The sequence below is a fragment of the Osmerus mordax genome, chromosome 12 (assembly GCF_038355195.1).
Source record: "Osmerus mordax isolate fOsmMor3 chromosome 12, fOsmMor3.pri, whole genome shotgun sequence".
Taxonomy (NCBI): Eukaryota; Metazoa; Chordata; class Actinopteri; order Osmeriformes; family Osmeridae; genus Osmerus; species Osmerus mordax.
In genome coordinates, this window is record NC_090061.1 from 9,395,786 (window position 1) to 9,411,826 (window position 16,041).

At 38.9% G+C, this 16,041-nt stretch overlaps 3 protein-coding genes across 4 annotated transcripts; all 3 read right to left on the reverse strand.

Moving 5' to 3' along the window:
- Positions 1-2,175: 2,175 nt before the first annotated feature.
- On the reverse strand, positions 2,176-4,957 carry c12hxorf65 (chromosome 12 CXorf65 homolog). Of its 2 annotated transcripts, XM_067247286.1 has the most exons (6): positions 4,665-4,957; positions 4,329-4,415; positions 3,566-3,688; positions 3,412-3,480; positions 3,181-3,293; positions 2,176-3,011 (listed from the first exon to the last, which is right to left on the reverse strand). In XM_067247286.1, the coding sequence occupies exons 1-6, from the start codon at positions 4,687-4,689 to the stop codon at positions 2,925-2,927; spliced, it is 504 nt and encodes a 167-aa protein (XP_067103387.1). In that variant the 5' UTR covers positions 4,690-4,957; the 3' UTR covers positions 2,176-2,924. The 2 variants fall into 2 exon arrangements, with proteins under 2 accessions (XP_067103387.1, XP_067103388.1); XM_067247287.1 differs by lacking the exon at positions 4,329-4,415.
- A 145-nt stretch (positions 4,958-5,102) lies between these two features.
- Positions 5,103-6,385, reverse strand: zgc:92907 (uncharacterized protein LOC436733 homolog). Its single transcript, XM_067247285.1, has 4 exons — positions 6,240-6,385; positions 5,946-6,108; positions 5,610-5,748; positions 5,103-5,498 (listed from the first exon to the last, which is right to left on the reverse strand). Exons 1-4 carry the CDS (start codon positions 6,348-6,350, stop codon positions 5,387-5,389), a joined length of 525 nt encoding a protein of 174 aa, XP_067103386.1. The 5' UTR covers positions 6,351-6,385; the 3' UTR covers positions 5,103-5,386.
- Positions 6,386-6,746: 361 nt separating this feature from the next.
- rap2c (RAP2C, member of RAS oncogene family) lies at positions 6,747-10,095 on the reverse strand. Its single transcript, XM_067247284.1, has 3 exons — positions 8,972-10,095; positions 8,343-8,671; positions 6,747-7,681 (listed from the first exon to the last, which is right to left on the reverse strand). The coding sequence occupies exons 1-2, from the start codon at positions 9,242-9,244 to the stop codon at positions 8,393-8,395; spliced, it is 552 nt and encodes a 183-aa protein (XP_067103385.1). The 5' UTR covers positions 9,245-10,095; the 3' UTR covers positions 6,747-7,681; positions 8,343-8,392.
- Between the last annotated feature and the right edge of the window lie 5,946 nt (positions 10,096-16,041).

Consider the following 16,041-nt stretch of genomic DNA (forward strand, 5'->3'; position numbering starts at 1 on the left):
CGTCATTACCCATCACCAAAAGACAAGATATGAAATTGGCAGATACATGTCGTTTTCATACATGTTTACCACAAGACTAGTTATGAAAACAGACTGATTACAAAACAATTGTTGAGGAAACATAAATAATTTATTAGTTAAGATTCTGACTGATATTCACAGAAGTACAAAGATCAACACAATAACTACAGATGTCTTGACACTGGGTTAATCAAGCGTCAATCAGAGTTTCCTAAGATTAGAAATGTCCTTCTTTCAAGATCATGTCTGAGTGATTCAGACAGCTGCTTTACAGACTTCCTTAATTGTATACAAATTGTTTTCACATTCGGAAGTAGGCTCTTCTATGACGTCAGAAAGTGTGTCAAGAACAATTCACAGTCATTTCAAGCAACTGTCTTGAAAGACAGGAATTTTATTGTTGTAAGACAACTGATGAAAAATATAAAAAGCATGGTCATTTGAAGAACCTCTAAGGACATTTAGACTGTTATCCAACTGAAATTCCCTCTCTGCAGTTTAGGGGAAAAAACACTTGGAGCCACTTCTGAGAATGTTGGTTTACAAAAGGGCATATTAAAAGAAAAGGCATATGAAACAAAAGCAACTGTGGTGAAGTCCAGACTCATTCCTCATAAAACACTGGGCCTTCCACAGAAATACGCTGAAGAAACAAATCGGCGATTCTCAACAGGGAAGTTAGCTACGCTTTACCAATCAAGCCCTAGTTGCTGTTTACTGAATGGCAGGGAAACCACAACCACCAGTAGCCTATTTCAAATCCCTTTGCAGAGCCAGAAATGCTCTATCAGATTATTTCAGTTTAAGACTTCAACTCTGAAGAATACAGAATGAATAGTGTGTGGCATATGACATCAAGCTGCCATTATACATTTAATTGAACATAAAATATGCCAAATTAAAATGACATTTGAAGCAAACCGCCTGTTCGCCCACTATTTCCTGTGTAACAGTATTCCACCCACCGCATATGGTGTATTTTGCTATAACCTATGCTTCTGTATGTACAGTCTTGTTTCATATTCTAACAATGTTTTGGGCCTTTTCAATATTATTTCACTAATGCAAAACTAGACAATTACAAGTACAGCTCATCAACTCCTGACAGTTAGCAGGGATAAAACCTTGGGGTTCACACACTACATCCACCTTTAAAAGAATTATCCATCCAAACTCATTTCATACAATTTTCCAACAGGTTGACGCTTGGTAACAAACAGGTATTCATACCCACCAATCACTGTAGTCGTAAATGACATAATTCGTCACTTACGTCAAGGGACCATCTTAAAACTATTCTCCACTGAAAGTAAAAAATTAAGAAGGGAGCGCTAAACAACTCTCGTTCGAAAATTATGTATTTACTGCCTTTAAATCAAGCGTATCAACAAACATATCTGTGACTGAACGATCCATCATACCCTGCACGATCTTCTTAACCGGAAGTAAAGGACCCTTTGCGTTACCGCAAATGAACGTACATAATGTAGCTACTTAACCCCTACCTATAATACCACACTTGTATACGTTATTACTTAGGCCTACTATTACATTAGCCTGGTCCTAACCAGACTCTTGTACATTTCATTTGTACAGAGAGTCTGGCCTGGCTCCATTGACAAGTGTTGACTTCCTTGTAGGCGGGTACTCTGTTGAAGTTTAAAACTATTGGATCTGCCCAGAGCCACTCTGATCTGCCATAACCAATCGCTAGCGTTCGCCTTAGCCAATTCCTTCACCACTACTGTAACAGAGCTAGCTGCCGTAGCTGGAAAATCAAACTGTTCCCGAACCCCGTGGGGAGGAGGGCCACAATCATGGCCACCAACAAAACTCAGCAAAACTTGTTCTTGCTCTGGCTTTAGTTTATGGATATTCGGCAGCGTTGCCACAACGGAACGAATGGCTTCGCTCGCATCTTTCTCCGCCGCCATTATGGAACTACAACACAAACTAGCGCACGACAGCCACTCCCTCTGTTCGCTGATTGGCCGGTAGAAAATTAACCGGACATATCTGACTTACTTACCTAATGGCCAGACCTAGTATAGAAGCTAAATCAAAATTGAGCGCAAGTACGTAAGAGGGCAGAGCCAGGCTAAAAGGGAGACATTGCTACTCTAAATCCAAAACAGAGTAGGTACGTATAGGGAAACAACGGAATTAGCAAGTATTAATAAACAGGCTGAGACTTGGGCACAGATCACTATTTATTATTTTCGGTTTTTAAAAGACTATGGCTACCCAAATCTTTTTACATTATCGAAAATATCTAGCTATTTTTGTTTATTTAGTTGTGTTAGGCTATTTGAATCAAACAATGCTTTCTGTGTTGTTGGAATTGTAATTATGTTGTTGTACTTATGCATAACTAAGGCTAGCTTAGCTTACAACCCAATCATTCAATTATATATCTTCAACTTTAAAGACGATTTGACCTATTTCTGGTAAATACGTAATATCAGGGTCCTTTTTTGTGTGCAGGGTAGGATGGGTCATGCAGTGTCAGTATCTTCTGATATGCATGTACAAATATCTGGCAAACTAAGATGGCTCAAGAAAAGAGAATTAAATTGTTCTCCTTGTGGCACGTTTTGGTACAGCAACTTAATTTAGCCTACTTCTTATCTGTCTTATCTGTCATAAAAATAAAAATAAATTATACCGCAGGCATTGCTGTTGTGGGTGTAAAACTAGTCTGTTGGAATCCTATGCAAATGTTATTGATACACCTACATCCTGCCACATATCATTGTAAATAAATTACACTAATGACCCCACACAAACACTATAATTTCATGTGAAGAAATCACAAGATATATTGCTAGAAAAAACCAATGTCTACTCAAGGTTCAGTTGAGTCTCCTTTATGTGCATATAATTGAATTTGATGTTTTCATTTTTCAGTTCCTGCCCCTCTTCCCTGCGGGACGGCGTTGGGGTTCCTCATCAGGGGCTTCTACATGTACTGCTCGGCCTCGACCTTTAGCCTGCAGCACACAGTGGAGAGGTTGCTATTCTACTTAACATTTAAAATGTACAGTTATGAGCAGCTTGTCATAATAACCATGTGATTGGCAAAGAAAGGACACATATGTGGGCACAATGTGGGCACATATGCGTGTGCCAGTAATAGTACACACACAAAAAAACACTCACTGGCTGTGTGGGCTGGGCCTGAGTAGGCATCTCTGTTGATCTGCGGTCCTCTTGAGAACGGAGGTGTCGAAGACGAGCCCTCTCCAGACTTTCAGTCTGAGTCTGCAGTGTCTCTAACAAACACACACACAAATAAACTCACACTAAAGAAAATAAACAGCAAAGATAAGCACATAGTGAACACAAACAGAAGTTTCTATGCCAGTGATTTCATCCAGGCTCAGCTGCTACCGAGAAGGGCAGGATCTGGATTGGTCACTGAGGGAGTGATGGAAACATAGGCACCATCCGTTGGATTTCCTGTCAAGGTGAAAAACACACATTAAAAGGGAAAGATGACATCTATTCACACTCTGCTAAACATAAATGTAGAAGCGTGGCTCACTGTTGATAACGCAGACAGTAAAGGTGCATCTGGAGGCAAGTAGTTGACTGCAATACTCTTGTGACAGGTGGGACTGAAACATCAGCTTCAGAGAGCCCTTGTCATCACACAGATCCACTAGCTCTGAAATACACACGAACACAGACACACTGTCAATGTGAGGACCAAGAAGGATCAACAAAACTTCTATGTCAACAATCAGCTGTGCTTCCTCATATATTAAACACCCAGAGAGACTAAGCTTTGTTTCTGACATGGATTAAGCTAAGGCTGTAGTTAGATCAATTTCTAGTTTTAATTAAAGATGAAGACGAGGGAGAGCATAATAACCATTCATACACAGCTGATAGCTCTGCTGTGGCCACACCCAATGAGGTCCATTAATCTCTGTGGTAATGAGAGCAGTAATGATAGCTTCATTAATACAGGAATCTCCCTCTCAGTCTGTCTTAATTTGTGGTGAGCTGAGCATATCCCAGCAGGTGTAAGCAGAAACCCTTAGAGTGAAGCCTTGTGAAATATTTAACAGTAGCCTCCAACCCCCCACCCTTAAAAATAGTCCTAGCTCAATCTTCATCTACATCCTTTTATATCACACCAGAAATATTTACAGAGCCTGCTTTCCCTGTGCACACACATTGGATGCAGGAAAAAAATGCAGTTTAAGCGTCCTCTTAGCCCTTCCCTCCTGCATTGTACGAAATAGTCCTGGACGTTCCAATAATTCCCATGCCCATAACTCTTCGTGAATCTAAACTCCCACCTGACTCTGGAAGGCCAAGCTTTGATCTCATGTACTGGAGAAGGACAACCACACGGCAGTTGGTGCTCGCAAGAAATGTCTCATTGTCTGCACAGAAAGGTTATTATATTTTTATTTACACTGTAACATCTCTGTTAAATACAAGAAAACTCATTCTGTAGATAAGTTATTAAAGAATGACAAGATAGCAAATATTGTACAAGCCACCATAATATTATCCAATACAGTAGCGAACATTGGTCTGAACATTATTGATTTTAGACCAATAAAGTCTCAACCTTATCAACAAGACATTTAAACAAGCAAATATGTATCTCAAGACACAATATAACTTACCCCCATGTTTAATATAGAGGAACATAATAGAATTCCTTGTTTGTTTTTTTAACCAGCATGCCTGAGGTTGCTACTCTTTAAAAAAAATCCATGTCATATTGATTTTCAAACTGTTCTATCGGTTTTGATGATTCTATAGACTTTCAAATCTTCATGATGTCATAATTTCTCTTGTGATGTACATGGCAGCTGGCCTTCTTCTGCGGTTTGTTTTCATGACAACGTACATTGGGTTTGCTGTCTGTTCTGTATCTCCGCCTTCATCTTCATCTGAGCAGGATGTGGTGTTTGTTTTCATCTCACTGTGCAACTCCACTCTAAACTGTCACTGTTGATGCAGATATCTAATACTATTAAGAATTAAAAAGATGAAAGCTCATTGTATTACTGGCTCGGACTGTGACCATAAAGAGGATAATTATAATTCATATAAGAAAATACAGTTCACCAAAACTTTTATTAACCTACAACAATCACTTCAGGATAAGCTGCTTCGCTAGTCCTTTGTAACAGTACATGCTCTCCTCATTTCTCTATTTTAAAATAAAACCCATACGGCTCCCAACAACTAAGTGGAAGGCCTCATCCATCAGTCAGAATCAGGATTCAGTGAAGAAAGTAGTCCAACCACACACACCATGGAGAGCTGGCAAGGTGTTCAGAGAATACAGGGTGTCCAGTCCATAACAGTGACACAGAGCAGTAAACCAAATATATGTGCCTCATTGTACACCAAGAGCCTTGTCCAGAAAATTGGCAAAGTTCTCAGACTGTCCAGGCAAGAAGGGAGAGAGATGAGACAAATCCATGGTCCTCAGGGTCTCTGTAAGGTTGCTGGGAATTTAGAGGAGGACTGTTATAATCATGTCTAATCAGGCCTATGAAGACAGTTTGGCAATTTAATATTGGCAAATATGAGACAATATAAACAGTAAAAGCACTGACTTGCATGTACAGTAGAGGAGGTGTAAGTCCTGGTGTAGCCGTCTGGCCAGCTCTAGCTGATGGTTATCCATCAGCTTGTCATTGACAACTACCAGCAGAGGCTTGCCAAAGCCAAGGGTCTCAAGGCAGCTTCCTGCCCCTAGAAATTCATAACGATGGACTTATAGTATCTACATTTAGTCATTTTAGCTGCAACATTTTATCTCAACAAATTCTTCTGATGCAGAATAATGCTAGTAGTATTATGTAGCAATATGTCAACACTGGTGATTTTTCCGAAATAACCGATGTATTCACATTATATATCCCACATCAGGTATCAAATGTTGTTCATACCAGCATGACTGATAACCAGATCGGCTTGTGTGATGTCTTCAGCAATTGAATCTTTAAATCGAAAGGTTTCTAACGTCAGGCCTGTACAAGCTTCTGGACTTGGAAGGACGGAGCCTCGTCCAACCTGAAGAATCAAGTGCTGGTACCCACGAGCTTTCAAAGCCTAGTGAGAAATGAAGAAAGAATCTTTATGCAAGTGTCAAACTCGCCAGCTTGTCACGCCAGCGTGGGATGTTGCTCGAGTCACACCAACTACACCAATACTAGATATCGGTGACAAACTTTGGCACTCACTTGAACAGCTTCGGGAGATGTCACACTTTCAATAAGGTTATCAAAGCTCGTTGTTCCTACAGTTACAAATACTATCTTCATTATTTCAAAGTTTAACTGTCTAGAGACCATTTAAAATAATATTCTCTAGCTCCATAACATGAGTCAATGGCGTAGATTGCGTTGAAATCTGTCGTTGACTCTTTATTATGCGTTTCCGTAAAATATATTACACTGCCACCTATAGGTTGGGAGCTAAGCCTACAGTTTGTAGATGTTTCAAACGTAGACTTGCAGTCTATCGTTAAAAAAAGTTATTTTTCTTTTACCATTTCAAATGTCAGCTATCCTTCCAAAAGGAGAAACGTTCATCTCTTCTGTGATTGTTGACAACTTTAAACGTAAAAGGTAGTGTATGAGCTACCCGTGTTGTAGCAGTTGTTGACATACAACTTACAGAGCTCCAGGAATGTATAAGTGGTCATTTTTAAGTATGTGCATGACAAGTTAAGTCATTATGAAAACATGGTGACGGGTAGTTTAGAGTGAAGAAAATAGATAATAACCACAAAGACACCAAAGGGTAAGACTGAAATTATTAAGGCTCTGTTAATTCATAACTTCAGAAACAACATACTGAAATGTCACAAAAGCAAAACCAAAAGCCAGTATAAAATAAAGCGATAATTGGCTGACATTGTAATTAGAGATTTTAATAAATATGAGAAAAGCAAATTCAATAAAAATATCACAATGTTAAAGTCAGTTAAAATCACCCTGGGCCAGAATGTGATCAAACCACATTGCCATCTAAAAACAGTATTTGCATGATATAACTTGTTTTTTTTCCTGTAGTTAAAAACCACACTGCAGTAGTCTAACAACATGCATGTGTGATACTGTCTCAACATATATTATGGCTGACCTGTATCAGCTAGTAAACCACAACAGTCATGTGTTTTGAATGGTTTGATAGAATTCTGGCCTCTAGCCTCCAACCTGCATAACAGCTGTTATCACTTAAAATTAGATATCAGATGTGTTCAATTTAAATGATACAAGTAAAAAGTAGACTCAGGGATATAATGATTGAGCAGCTTCGAGGGGACGCTGCACTCCCAAGCAGACTCCAGCATTCTCAACCCCTAGATGAAAATATAAATCCATTAACAGCCCGTCTACCCCATTTCCATAAGTCTGTCTTTAGGCAATGACTAGCCGCCCCTGGATGAATGCCAGTAAGTCTGCTGATGCATGTGCTCCACAGTCCAGGTATCAAAACTCTGCTCAGGACAGGCTCAGAAGACTCCAAACCCATTGGATGTCTCATTGTGAACAGATTTCAAACAGGCCTTCAGGTGACACTGCCAGCTGAGTCGGTCAGTGTGGTGGAGCTGGAGTGGTCACTGGGGGTCAAAGGGTATCAAAGCAGGAACTGGTGGTAGAAATCCTGCAAAATGCATCTATGACAACGACATCGGAAAAGCAAGAATACAAACGTATATATTACAAAAATGACAAATATACTGTGCAAAATTCTTACAACTGCATTCAACCCTGTTTGATCCATCCATCCTTACAGACACTAAGGGAAAAAACCTATTTCAACAGTGTGTGACTGTTTATGTGTTAGTTATATTATGTAACAGAAATCTGTTTCCTGTTTTTGGACATTGTTTTATTTTCAGGATGTAGCATTTTCCTCTTCCTTTCTCTGGGATCTCCCCTCTAGATCAGTTCTCTAGTTTATTCTACCCCTACTCTGCTCTTTAAAATACTATCTTCTTTTCTCTTCGTTAGCTCCTCATTTCCACCCCTGTGCTCAGGCAGTTTGGTTCTTCACGCCACATTCTTTCTGTGATCTTATGATAACCGGTTAAACCAACATTTTCACAAAGTACCTCCACCCCCTCCTCTAGCTCTTCTCCAATAGCAGTAATTTTGTTCTCTTTGTACCAACCCTCCTTCATGCCTCTCTCTGTAGTGCATGCACAACTCCCATGCATCCATTTCCATTCTCTATAAGAAAGCTCTTCACCTTTGAGGGCCACGCCCTATTACTCATTCTTGTTAATAATGTGGGTTGTATCTTTATTCTAGGAATATCTAGCCTCCTCCCCTTACCTGAGAACGAGGTGTGGGGAGGATGGTACCCTTCCCCTCGCCTCAGTCCCTCACTGCACCACACAGGCAGTGCAGCACTGCTCCTGCTTCTCTGGCAGGGTGGCATAGTTCATCTGCCGGACAATCTCAGCGAACAGCTCATCCACCATGGTCTTGCTCTTGGCAGAAGTCTCGATGAAGGGGCAGCCCCATTCTTGGGCCAGGGCCCGGCCGTCTGACCCAGCCACCTCCCGTTCTGACTCCAGGTCCACTTTGTTCCCAACCAGGATCAGAGGCACCTTTTCAAAGCGCTTCACACGCACTATCTGGTCTCTCATTGGTCTGATGTCCTGTGGCACATGGGAGGGTTGTAAGCACATGTGTACTGTGTTAATTTTGCTGAGGGAAGCTGGACATTTGTACTCGCTTATATTAATGTGCTGCACACTATATAAAGAGCCAAACAGCATGTCAAGATCGAAGGTTCACAGTTATGACCAAGATTCTCTGTTAAGGCTATGAACCTAAATACCACCACACATTTGAACCATCACACAATCTGTAGGCCCATTCATATCCTCATATTCGTAATTCAAGGGACTACAATTTATATTTGAGTGAGCTGGTACGATAGTACGAACAGTATCTACCTGAAAAGACTGTTGATTCACGAGACTGTAGACAAGGATGAATCCCTGGCCATTCTTGATGTAGAGATCTCTCATGGAGGCAAACTGTTCTGTCCCTGCCGTGTCAAGGATCTCAAGCACGGATGGGGACGAGTCCACTTCGATCTCTTTCCGATAGAAGTCTTCAATTGTTGGGTCATATTTTTCAATGAATGTGCCCGTGACAAACTGGACGGTCAGCGCGGACTTGCCGACACCGCCGCTTCCTAACACAACCACTTTGTACTCCTTCATTAGGGTGCACGAGCTTGACCCGGGCTACTTAACTAGCTAGCTATATCCGTTGACAACATTTAGACCAACATGAATCAAGTAAACAAACCCAACACACGAACCCTCTCTGTTGATAATAATACGTGAGCTGTAACAAGGAAAAATCTAACCAGCTTCAATGAAACTTACAACAGACGTCCGCAGTCCTGAGCAAGCTTCTCAGCCAGCTAGCTAACTTAGCTAGCTAGCAAAGTTGGTTAAATCCACAACGCCCCATATTCGCTCTCGATAAGGAGTCTTATAATGCTAAATCCCGCAAGGTTTAAATGCACCTTGAGGGACAGTATGGGGATATCGTAAAAATTTGGCGTGCATTCGTTTGCTATTTCTTCTCTAATTAGCAAGCTAGATAGCACAGACGCACAATGAGCAAATGCTGAGCTAGCTAACGTAATGTTTAGAGAGCATGGCAGTGCCAGCAGCGATGAGTGCCTCAGCAAACTATACCGGCGGTGTCGCAAAAGCGCGAGGCTACTGCCTGCCACATAAACTGCAGCGACGTCCTGACCTGTATGCCACAGTACTGCGCTCACACTCGGTAACGTCCAGCTAGCGTTTTTGAACTCTTGAGATGTGAGATTTCAAATTTGCAAACCACTGTAGTGGTGTCCAGCTTCCCAACATGGACCTCCCTTCAACCTGGCTAGTTTTCTCTTACACCGGCCTCCCGGCCCTCTCCCCAAGTCCTGTACTGGGAAACACACACTGCAAAAAAAAAGTACCGCATATTTTCCCTTAACATTAACAGGTATCTTAAGCTATGGCATCAATTGCCAACACATCGCGCTTAATTTGTGCAAATACAACACTTCATGTAAAAAAAACTGAGAAAAGGTATGCAGTGGAGGGCCAAGGAGGAACTTAGCGGCGATTGGACAACCAGAGAAGACCCAAAACAACTGGTGTTTTCATTGGTGAAAATATAATTTTAGGCGGGACCTTCAGTGCATCCGTTAAAGGGCCCAAACAACACAGTGAATTTGGCAATGCACTGTAATTTGGCCATTTTAGATACGTTTATAAGTCATGCAGGCCAAAGACAACATAGTAATAACTCTCAACATGACTTTATGTTTTCCGAAAAAAAGGAGCAGTATCATATCCGAGGCTGTCCTCAACTAAAAAAGTCTCAGCCCAAAGGAAAAAGACTGCTTACTAAAGAATCTCTGAACAAACATTGTACCAACCACTCCTGCTAGAAATCTAGTACTGCCTCGGTCTAAAATTCTGCACTGGACACAGATACTAGACTAGACTTGTTGTTCTGAAAACCTCATAATGATTACAAAAATATTATGTAAACAAACAGGTGCCAACTTAACATGAATTCCTGCCCAGCGGAACAAGTCACTGATATACAGACAGTTCTTAATGAACTATTATTTGATATCAGTTTTGAACAATTGAAAACCAAGGAAGAGATGTTCACCATTAAGTGCTTTATTAAAGATAAAACAAAAATAACAGAAGTCATACATTACAGTGTGCATCTATATATTTATACATAGCGAAATAAATTGGCATTGAGCACAGTTCGCTAGCACATACAAGCACAAACAGCTAAATAGAAAGTGAATTAGAGAAGCATTTAATACCAAGAATCAAAGCTGTCAATTTCAAGTTTGTCTTAGAGTGGAGGAGAGAGGAGCTCTTGTCATATGGCTTTTAAATATCCTGAACATTCATTTGCATGCACAGACCCCAGCTTCTTACCTTAGGTGCTTTATTCTCACCATGGTGATGTTATTTTGTCAAAGCAGAAACCACGCCTGACACCCAGGCAGCAAACATCACCCTCAACGTTAAAGGGATATATTATATGGACACTGGAATTGGTATAGGTACAGGTTGTTGTAACATCCGTCACATATTTAACAAGTTCTGCAACTGTAAATAAACAAAACAAAACCTTTCATAACAGTTCCTTGACACAAAAGAATTAGCTTTCATATGACTAAGCACAGTGGCAATTTATGGGAAGGGTAGTAGAACAAATTATAACCATGTTCAGTTAGTACTAGCTGGGAGTCCTGACTTTAAGTCTATTGCAGCTCTGTTCTCGTTACAATCTTAAGGCCTTGGACTGATCTTATCCAATGGCCTGCTGAGACTCAAGTCCCTCCACCACCCTAATGACAAGTGCCATGGCAACAAAATCATTGGCTTCCAAAGCAATTGAAGAGCATCAAATGTACATCAAAAGTTTGCACAAACAGAGAGGCTTTAGTTGGGGATGTTTGTTTAGCAACTATGTGATTGTAAAAAAGAAAGAAAAGTTCCTTTTTAAATTTGGACTAAAATCCTGTGGAGAATTCAGATTTATTGTTGTTTTGGTTTCTGATGGCTAAGCAAAGAATAACCCTTTTACAAACGTAATACAAATGAACTTACAAAACATTTTTTTTGTACTACTCACACCCATTCCCCACTATCATCTGATCCTGACATCTGATTGTTTTTTGGCCACATACCATTTCCCAGACAGCCTGCAGGGGGAACACGGACACAATATATTTGCTCCACATAAGGGTGAATTTTGATGTAATACTAAATATATGTAGTTCAGTATTTATGATGTGTAGGCTGACCATATATTTATTCTGGGAAAAAACATAAATTCTGATACCACAACTTCAATGTAGAAAATATCTTATTATCATTTGATCTTCATATCAATTCAACCCATGAACATACCAATTACACATCTGACTGTCAGGATCAGATATAGTTGGACTTACAAACTGTGCCTCTATAAGGTATAGCAAAACATGAAGCTTCTTTTGACGCATATTGTTTACTGTTTGTCTTTTACAGCGGGCAATGTCATGCTTTGAGAAGAGTAGGGCACTAGCAAAGAAAACAAAAAAGACAAATCCCTCAAAAACAACTATCTTTTTACACTGTATTAAAATTATAATTGTTATTTTTAACAATACAGGTATTTTATTTTTATCAGTTCTTTTCTCTATATTTATTCAAAATAAATTTGGAATATTTTGACTTCGTTATGTACATAAGTGCAAACAAGGTGAATATCACACATTCGTACACCGGTTGAACAAACTAAGCTCAAGCGAGCATCGACATTTCCCAGCACAGCTGGACAGGCCAGAGGGGGCAAAGAGACTATACTTAAGGACCAATCCAAGACATTTGTTAAATCAGCTCTTTCTGGTGCAAGAGGCTATCCCAGGAATATGAGATTAATTTTTCAATACTGAAAACAGATATCTCTGCATAGGCAAATGTCATTTTGAGTGCCTTTTTAAATTGAATATAACATGGTGATAAGACCAAACAGGAAGTATACAATGATGTCTTTAAGCCGAGTCATTTAAATCTTGTATCAAGTCCAGAAGTCTCTTTTCCACCTAGATAGACATACTGTTGGTGGTCGCTTTAAAGATCTTAGATGCATTCTTATAAAAAAAAAAAAAAACTAAACTAAACAAAAACTTTTAAGACCCCAAAAGATAAACAAAACAAACACCTGATCTCCCCAGAGGACCTTTGGACATTAAGGATTTAACTTTTTTTCTTAAAAAATAATAATTTCGCAATCCAAGACAATCTAACTAGACATTCCCTTTCTGAATAAGTTAGTGTAGTACATTATTTCAATTCATATGTGAAAAAATTCACAATTAAGATATACAAAGGTAGCCATGTTGTCATTTTGTTGCCATTGCAACAACAACGTACTATTAAGTAACAATGAATCTATCATTGTATAGATACAAATGTATATATTTTCATATATTGTATTTTATTGTTTTCCTTAAATGGCAATCTACAGAAACTATGAATTATGTATAAATGAAGATTACTTTATAGTCATGCTATGTTTTCTTTTTTATCAAACAAAATTTGTTAAATTATCCCTAATAGTTCTGTCTGTGGATAGTAGTCACACCTTTGTTACAACAATTGAGAAATTATTTGTGATGAAGATTCTATGAATTACCATTGAGAGAGAGAGAAACTTTGGAACATAACAGTACAAGGAAAAAATAACAATATATTTGTACCATTTACACTACAATTACTCTAGCTAACTATTTTCTTGTACAAGGAATACACACTTTCTTAAAAATGTCAGTGTACTGAAACACTTATGCTAAAGCCCCCAAGAGAGGCACAACTTTTTCATCAAGTATTTTGTTTTTTCCAGCTGGGTAGCAGTTGGAGAAGGCATAATGATGTGACAGAAAGACAGAAGGGAGAGAGATAGAAGAGAGAGAGAGATATTTTCATCTTGGCTGGGCAAATCAAGTACTTCAAAGCTATAAGATTTTGACAAATTAATTTGCCTGGACATTCTAATAATCAATTTCATTGATTCAGAAAGGATCATTTCTGCCTTGAAAAAAGCATTTCAATGCTTCAAAGAATGGCTATAAAATGCAAGGACCACATTTGCCCAAAGTTGTTTCTGAAAGTAGTCTTCACACCCACAAACATTAAATATAAATCTATATGACAATACACATACTTAACATTTTTTAACACAGTATATTGTCTTAATGTGGTTTTTATTTGACCTTTTCGAAATAGCCTATGTAGTAAATCAACACATTTAAACATGCCGGTCTTTTAAATGGACATGTTAAGAATTTTTGCATTATTAGATACATTCACCACACAATGACATGACTAAAACATGAACGGCTGTCTGATAATGTTTCCAACGAGGAAAATGTTTTTACATTTTAATATGTCAAAACTACCTCAATAGGCGACTCTGTGTCTAGTCATCAAAACATCTATATAGACTACTCAGTGTGACAATTTTTACATCATCAAAGATGAGACAGCACAGCTGTTTCAAAGAAGAAACTACAGAGACACAACATAGAAGATAAAAGTGCTAATTAACGCACCTGTTCTTAAGGATTTGTCTGTCATTACAGTGTATGGACTGTGGTTGGGTAAAGGAGACTTGAGACAAGTGAGAGGGCACATTCAAACTCATCTTGATGTAATGTCAACAACATTATTTACCCTATTTTCTCTTTACTGCAAACAGATGATTTCAAACAGCAAACCATCATCTAGTCCATCAAAACTTTCTTATTGTGTCTCTGGCTTTTACAATTAAGTCTTTCCTTGACTAAACTCTGTACAAGACCACCTGACCACTGTAGTTCTGTCATTTAGAGTCTGCCGACTTGAAAGTAAGGACACAATCAGTGACATCAATCAAATACATCTTTAAACACAGACATTTTTCGAGCTCTCTAAACGTACTCCCTGCAGAGCCTTAAAACAGATACAAATGAATGTACCACTTTCTTCTTGATTAAAGAATGTGAGGGATTACATCAGACACTGATTCTTTAGCACAAACTCATTGACATCAGTTGGAGAAGTAACATCTTAAATCAGTGGGGACAATTCCTTCAGGTATCAATCTGACAGCATTTAGTTAAGGAGGGTTGCTCTCTGTGTACACACCCCGCTCCACCTGATTGGCACAGACAGACCTTTGTGAAAGAAACCTTGGCACAAAGGCAGGATGTTAAACTCAAACCAGCAAACAACACCGTAGTTCCACCATCTGCCACTCAGTACAGAAAAGTTCCAGAAAGAACAAATGAGAAGCCTAATATTCTTCATCTTCACAATAAATTTTTGGTTTTAATATCATGTCATGAGGAGATTTCCGGTGACAGTCCAGCAGTGCGCAGAGAGCTTGTGTGGCACCAAGACCAAGATAAGCAGTCAATCATACCTGGTGGACAGTGAGCTCCTTTAGATTGTCTTTCCTTTACATTGCACAATGGGAGCTAACAAAGTCTGGATTGCAAATCAAGTCATAGCACTAACCCACTAATGCAGCTGTAGCTCCAACCATCTGAGCCCTCTAATCTAGTTAATCCTTTGTTAGATTAATACAAACAATACATAAGGTACCCCACCTCTGCTGTATAAGGCAGCTTGTTCTAGAACCAAGGAGTCAGGAACCACATTCTTGAAAGTATCTCTTAATGTAGTCCCACACTCACTATCACAATAATGATATCACAATCCCTTGTGTCAGGCTGCTGATTTGATTTGACAATATATTTTAAATGTTACCTCTCAAACATTACTGTCTTGGGTGTAACAACACCAACTGAGAGCTGTAATCCACAAAACACTGCCTCATTTTCTGTTATAATCAAAGCAACACATGAGTATCTTTCAGGGGACGGGAATATTTTTGAGGTTACATGATAAACAATATATCTTAGTGAGCTTTAAAAATATCCAATGGTCATCTGTAACATACATTAATGTTTTAAGGGTAAAACATTTTAACTCAATTCATTGGTATTTGGGATATAGCCTTTTCTATGTGTTCAGAGAAACCACATCTGGAAAGTATATTATTCAGACTTTGCATTTTATCTTAGGCTAACTGAGTCTTTTAATTAGTTTCACTTTAAATTGTTTATGGTAATAAAACAACTCCCTTCAGTTTAGGGATAAATTAAAGGCACAGACAAATAAACAATCAAAATGCAAATGGGTTCATATATATAACACAACACATTTCAACTGTCATTACATTTAAAACGTAAACATGATATGACCCACTACAATTACTTAAATTAATACAAAAAAAAGGAAAAAGTTAAAATGTCATAGAATTCTAAAACCCCACTGCAGGTGCATCCAACATCAGGAAAATTGCTTTCCAAAAAAGTCAAATATTTAGGATCATTAGACCTCAAGCCTCATTCACATCCACAGCATGGTCTCTGTGAGGGGTTGCT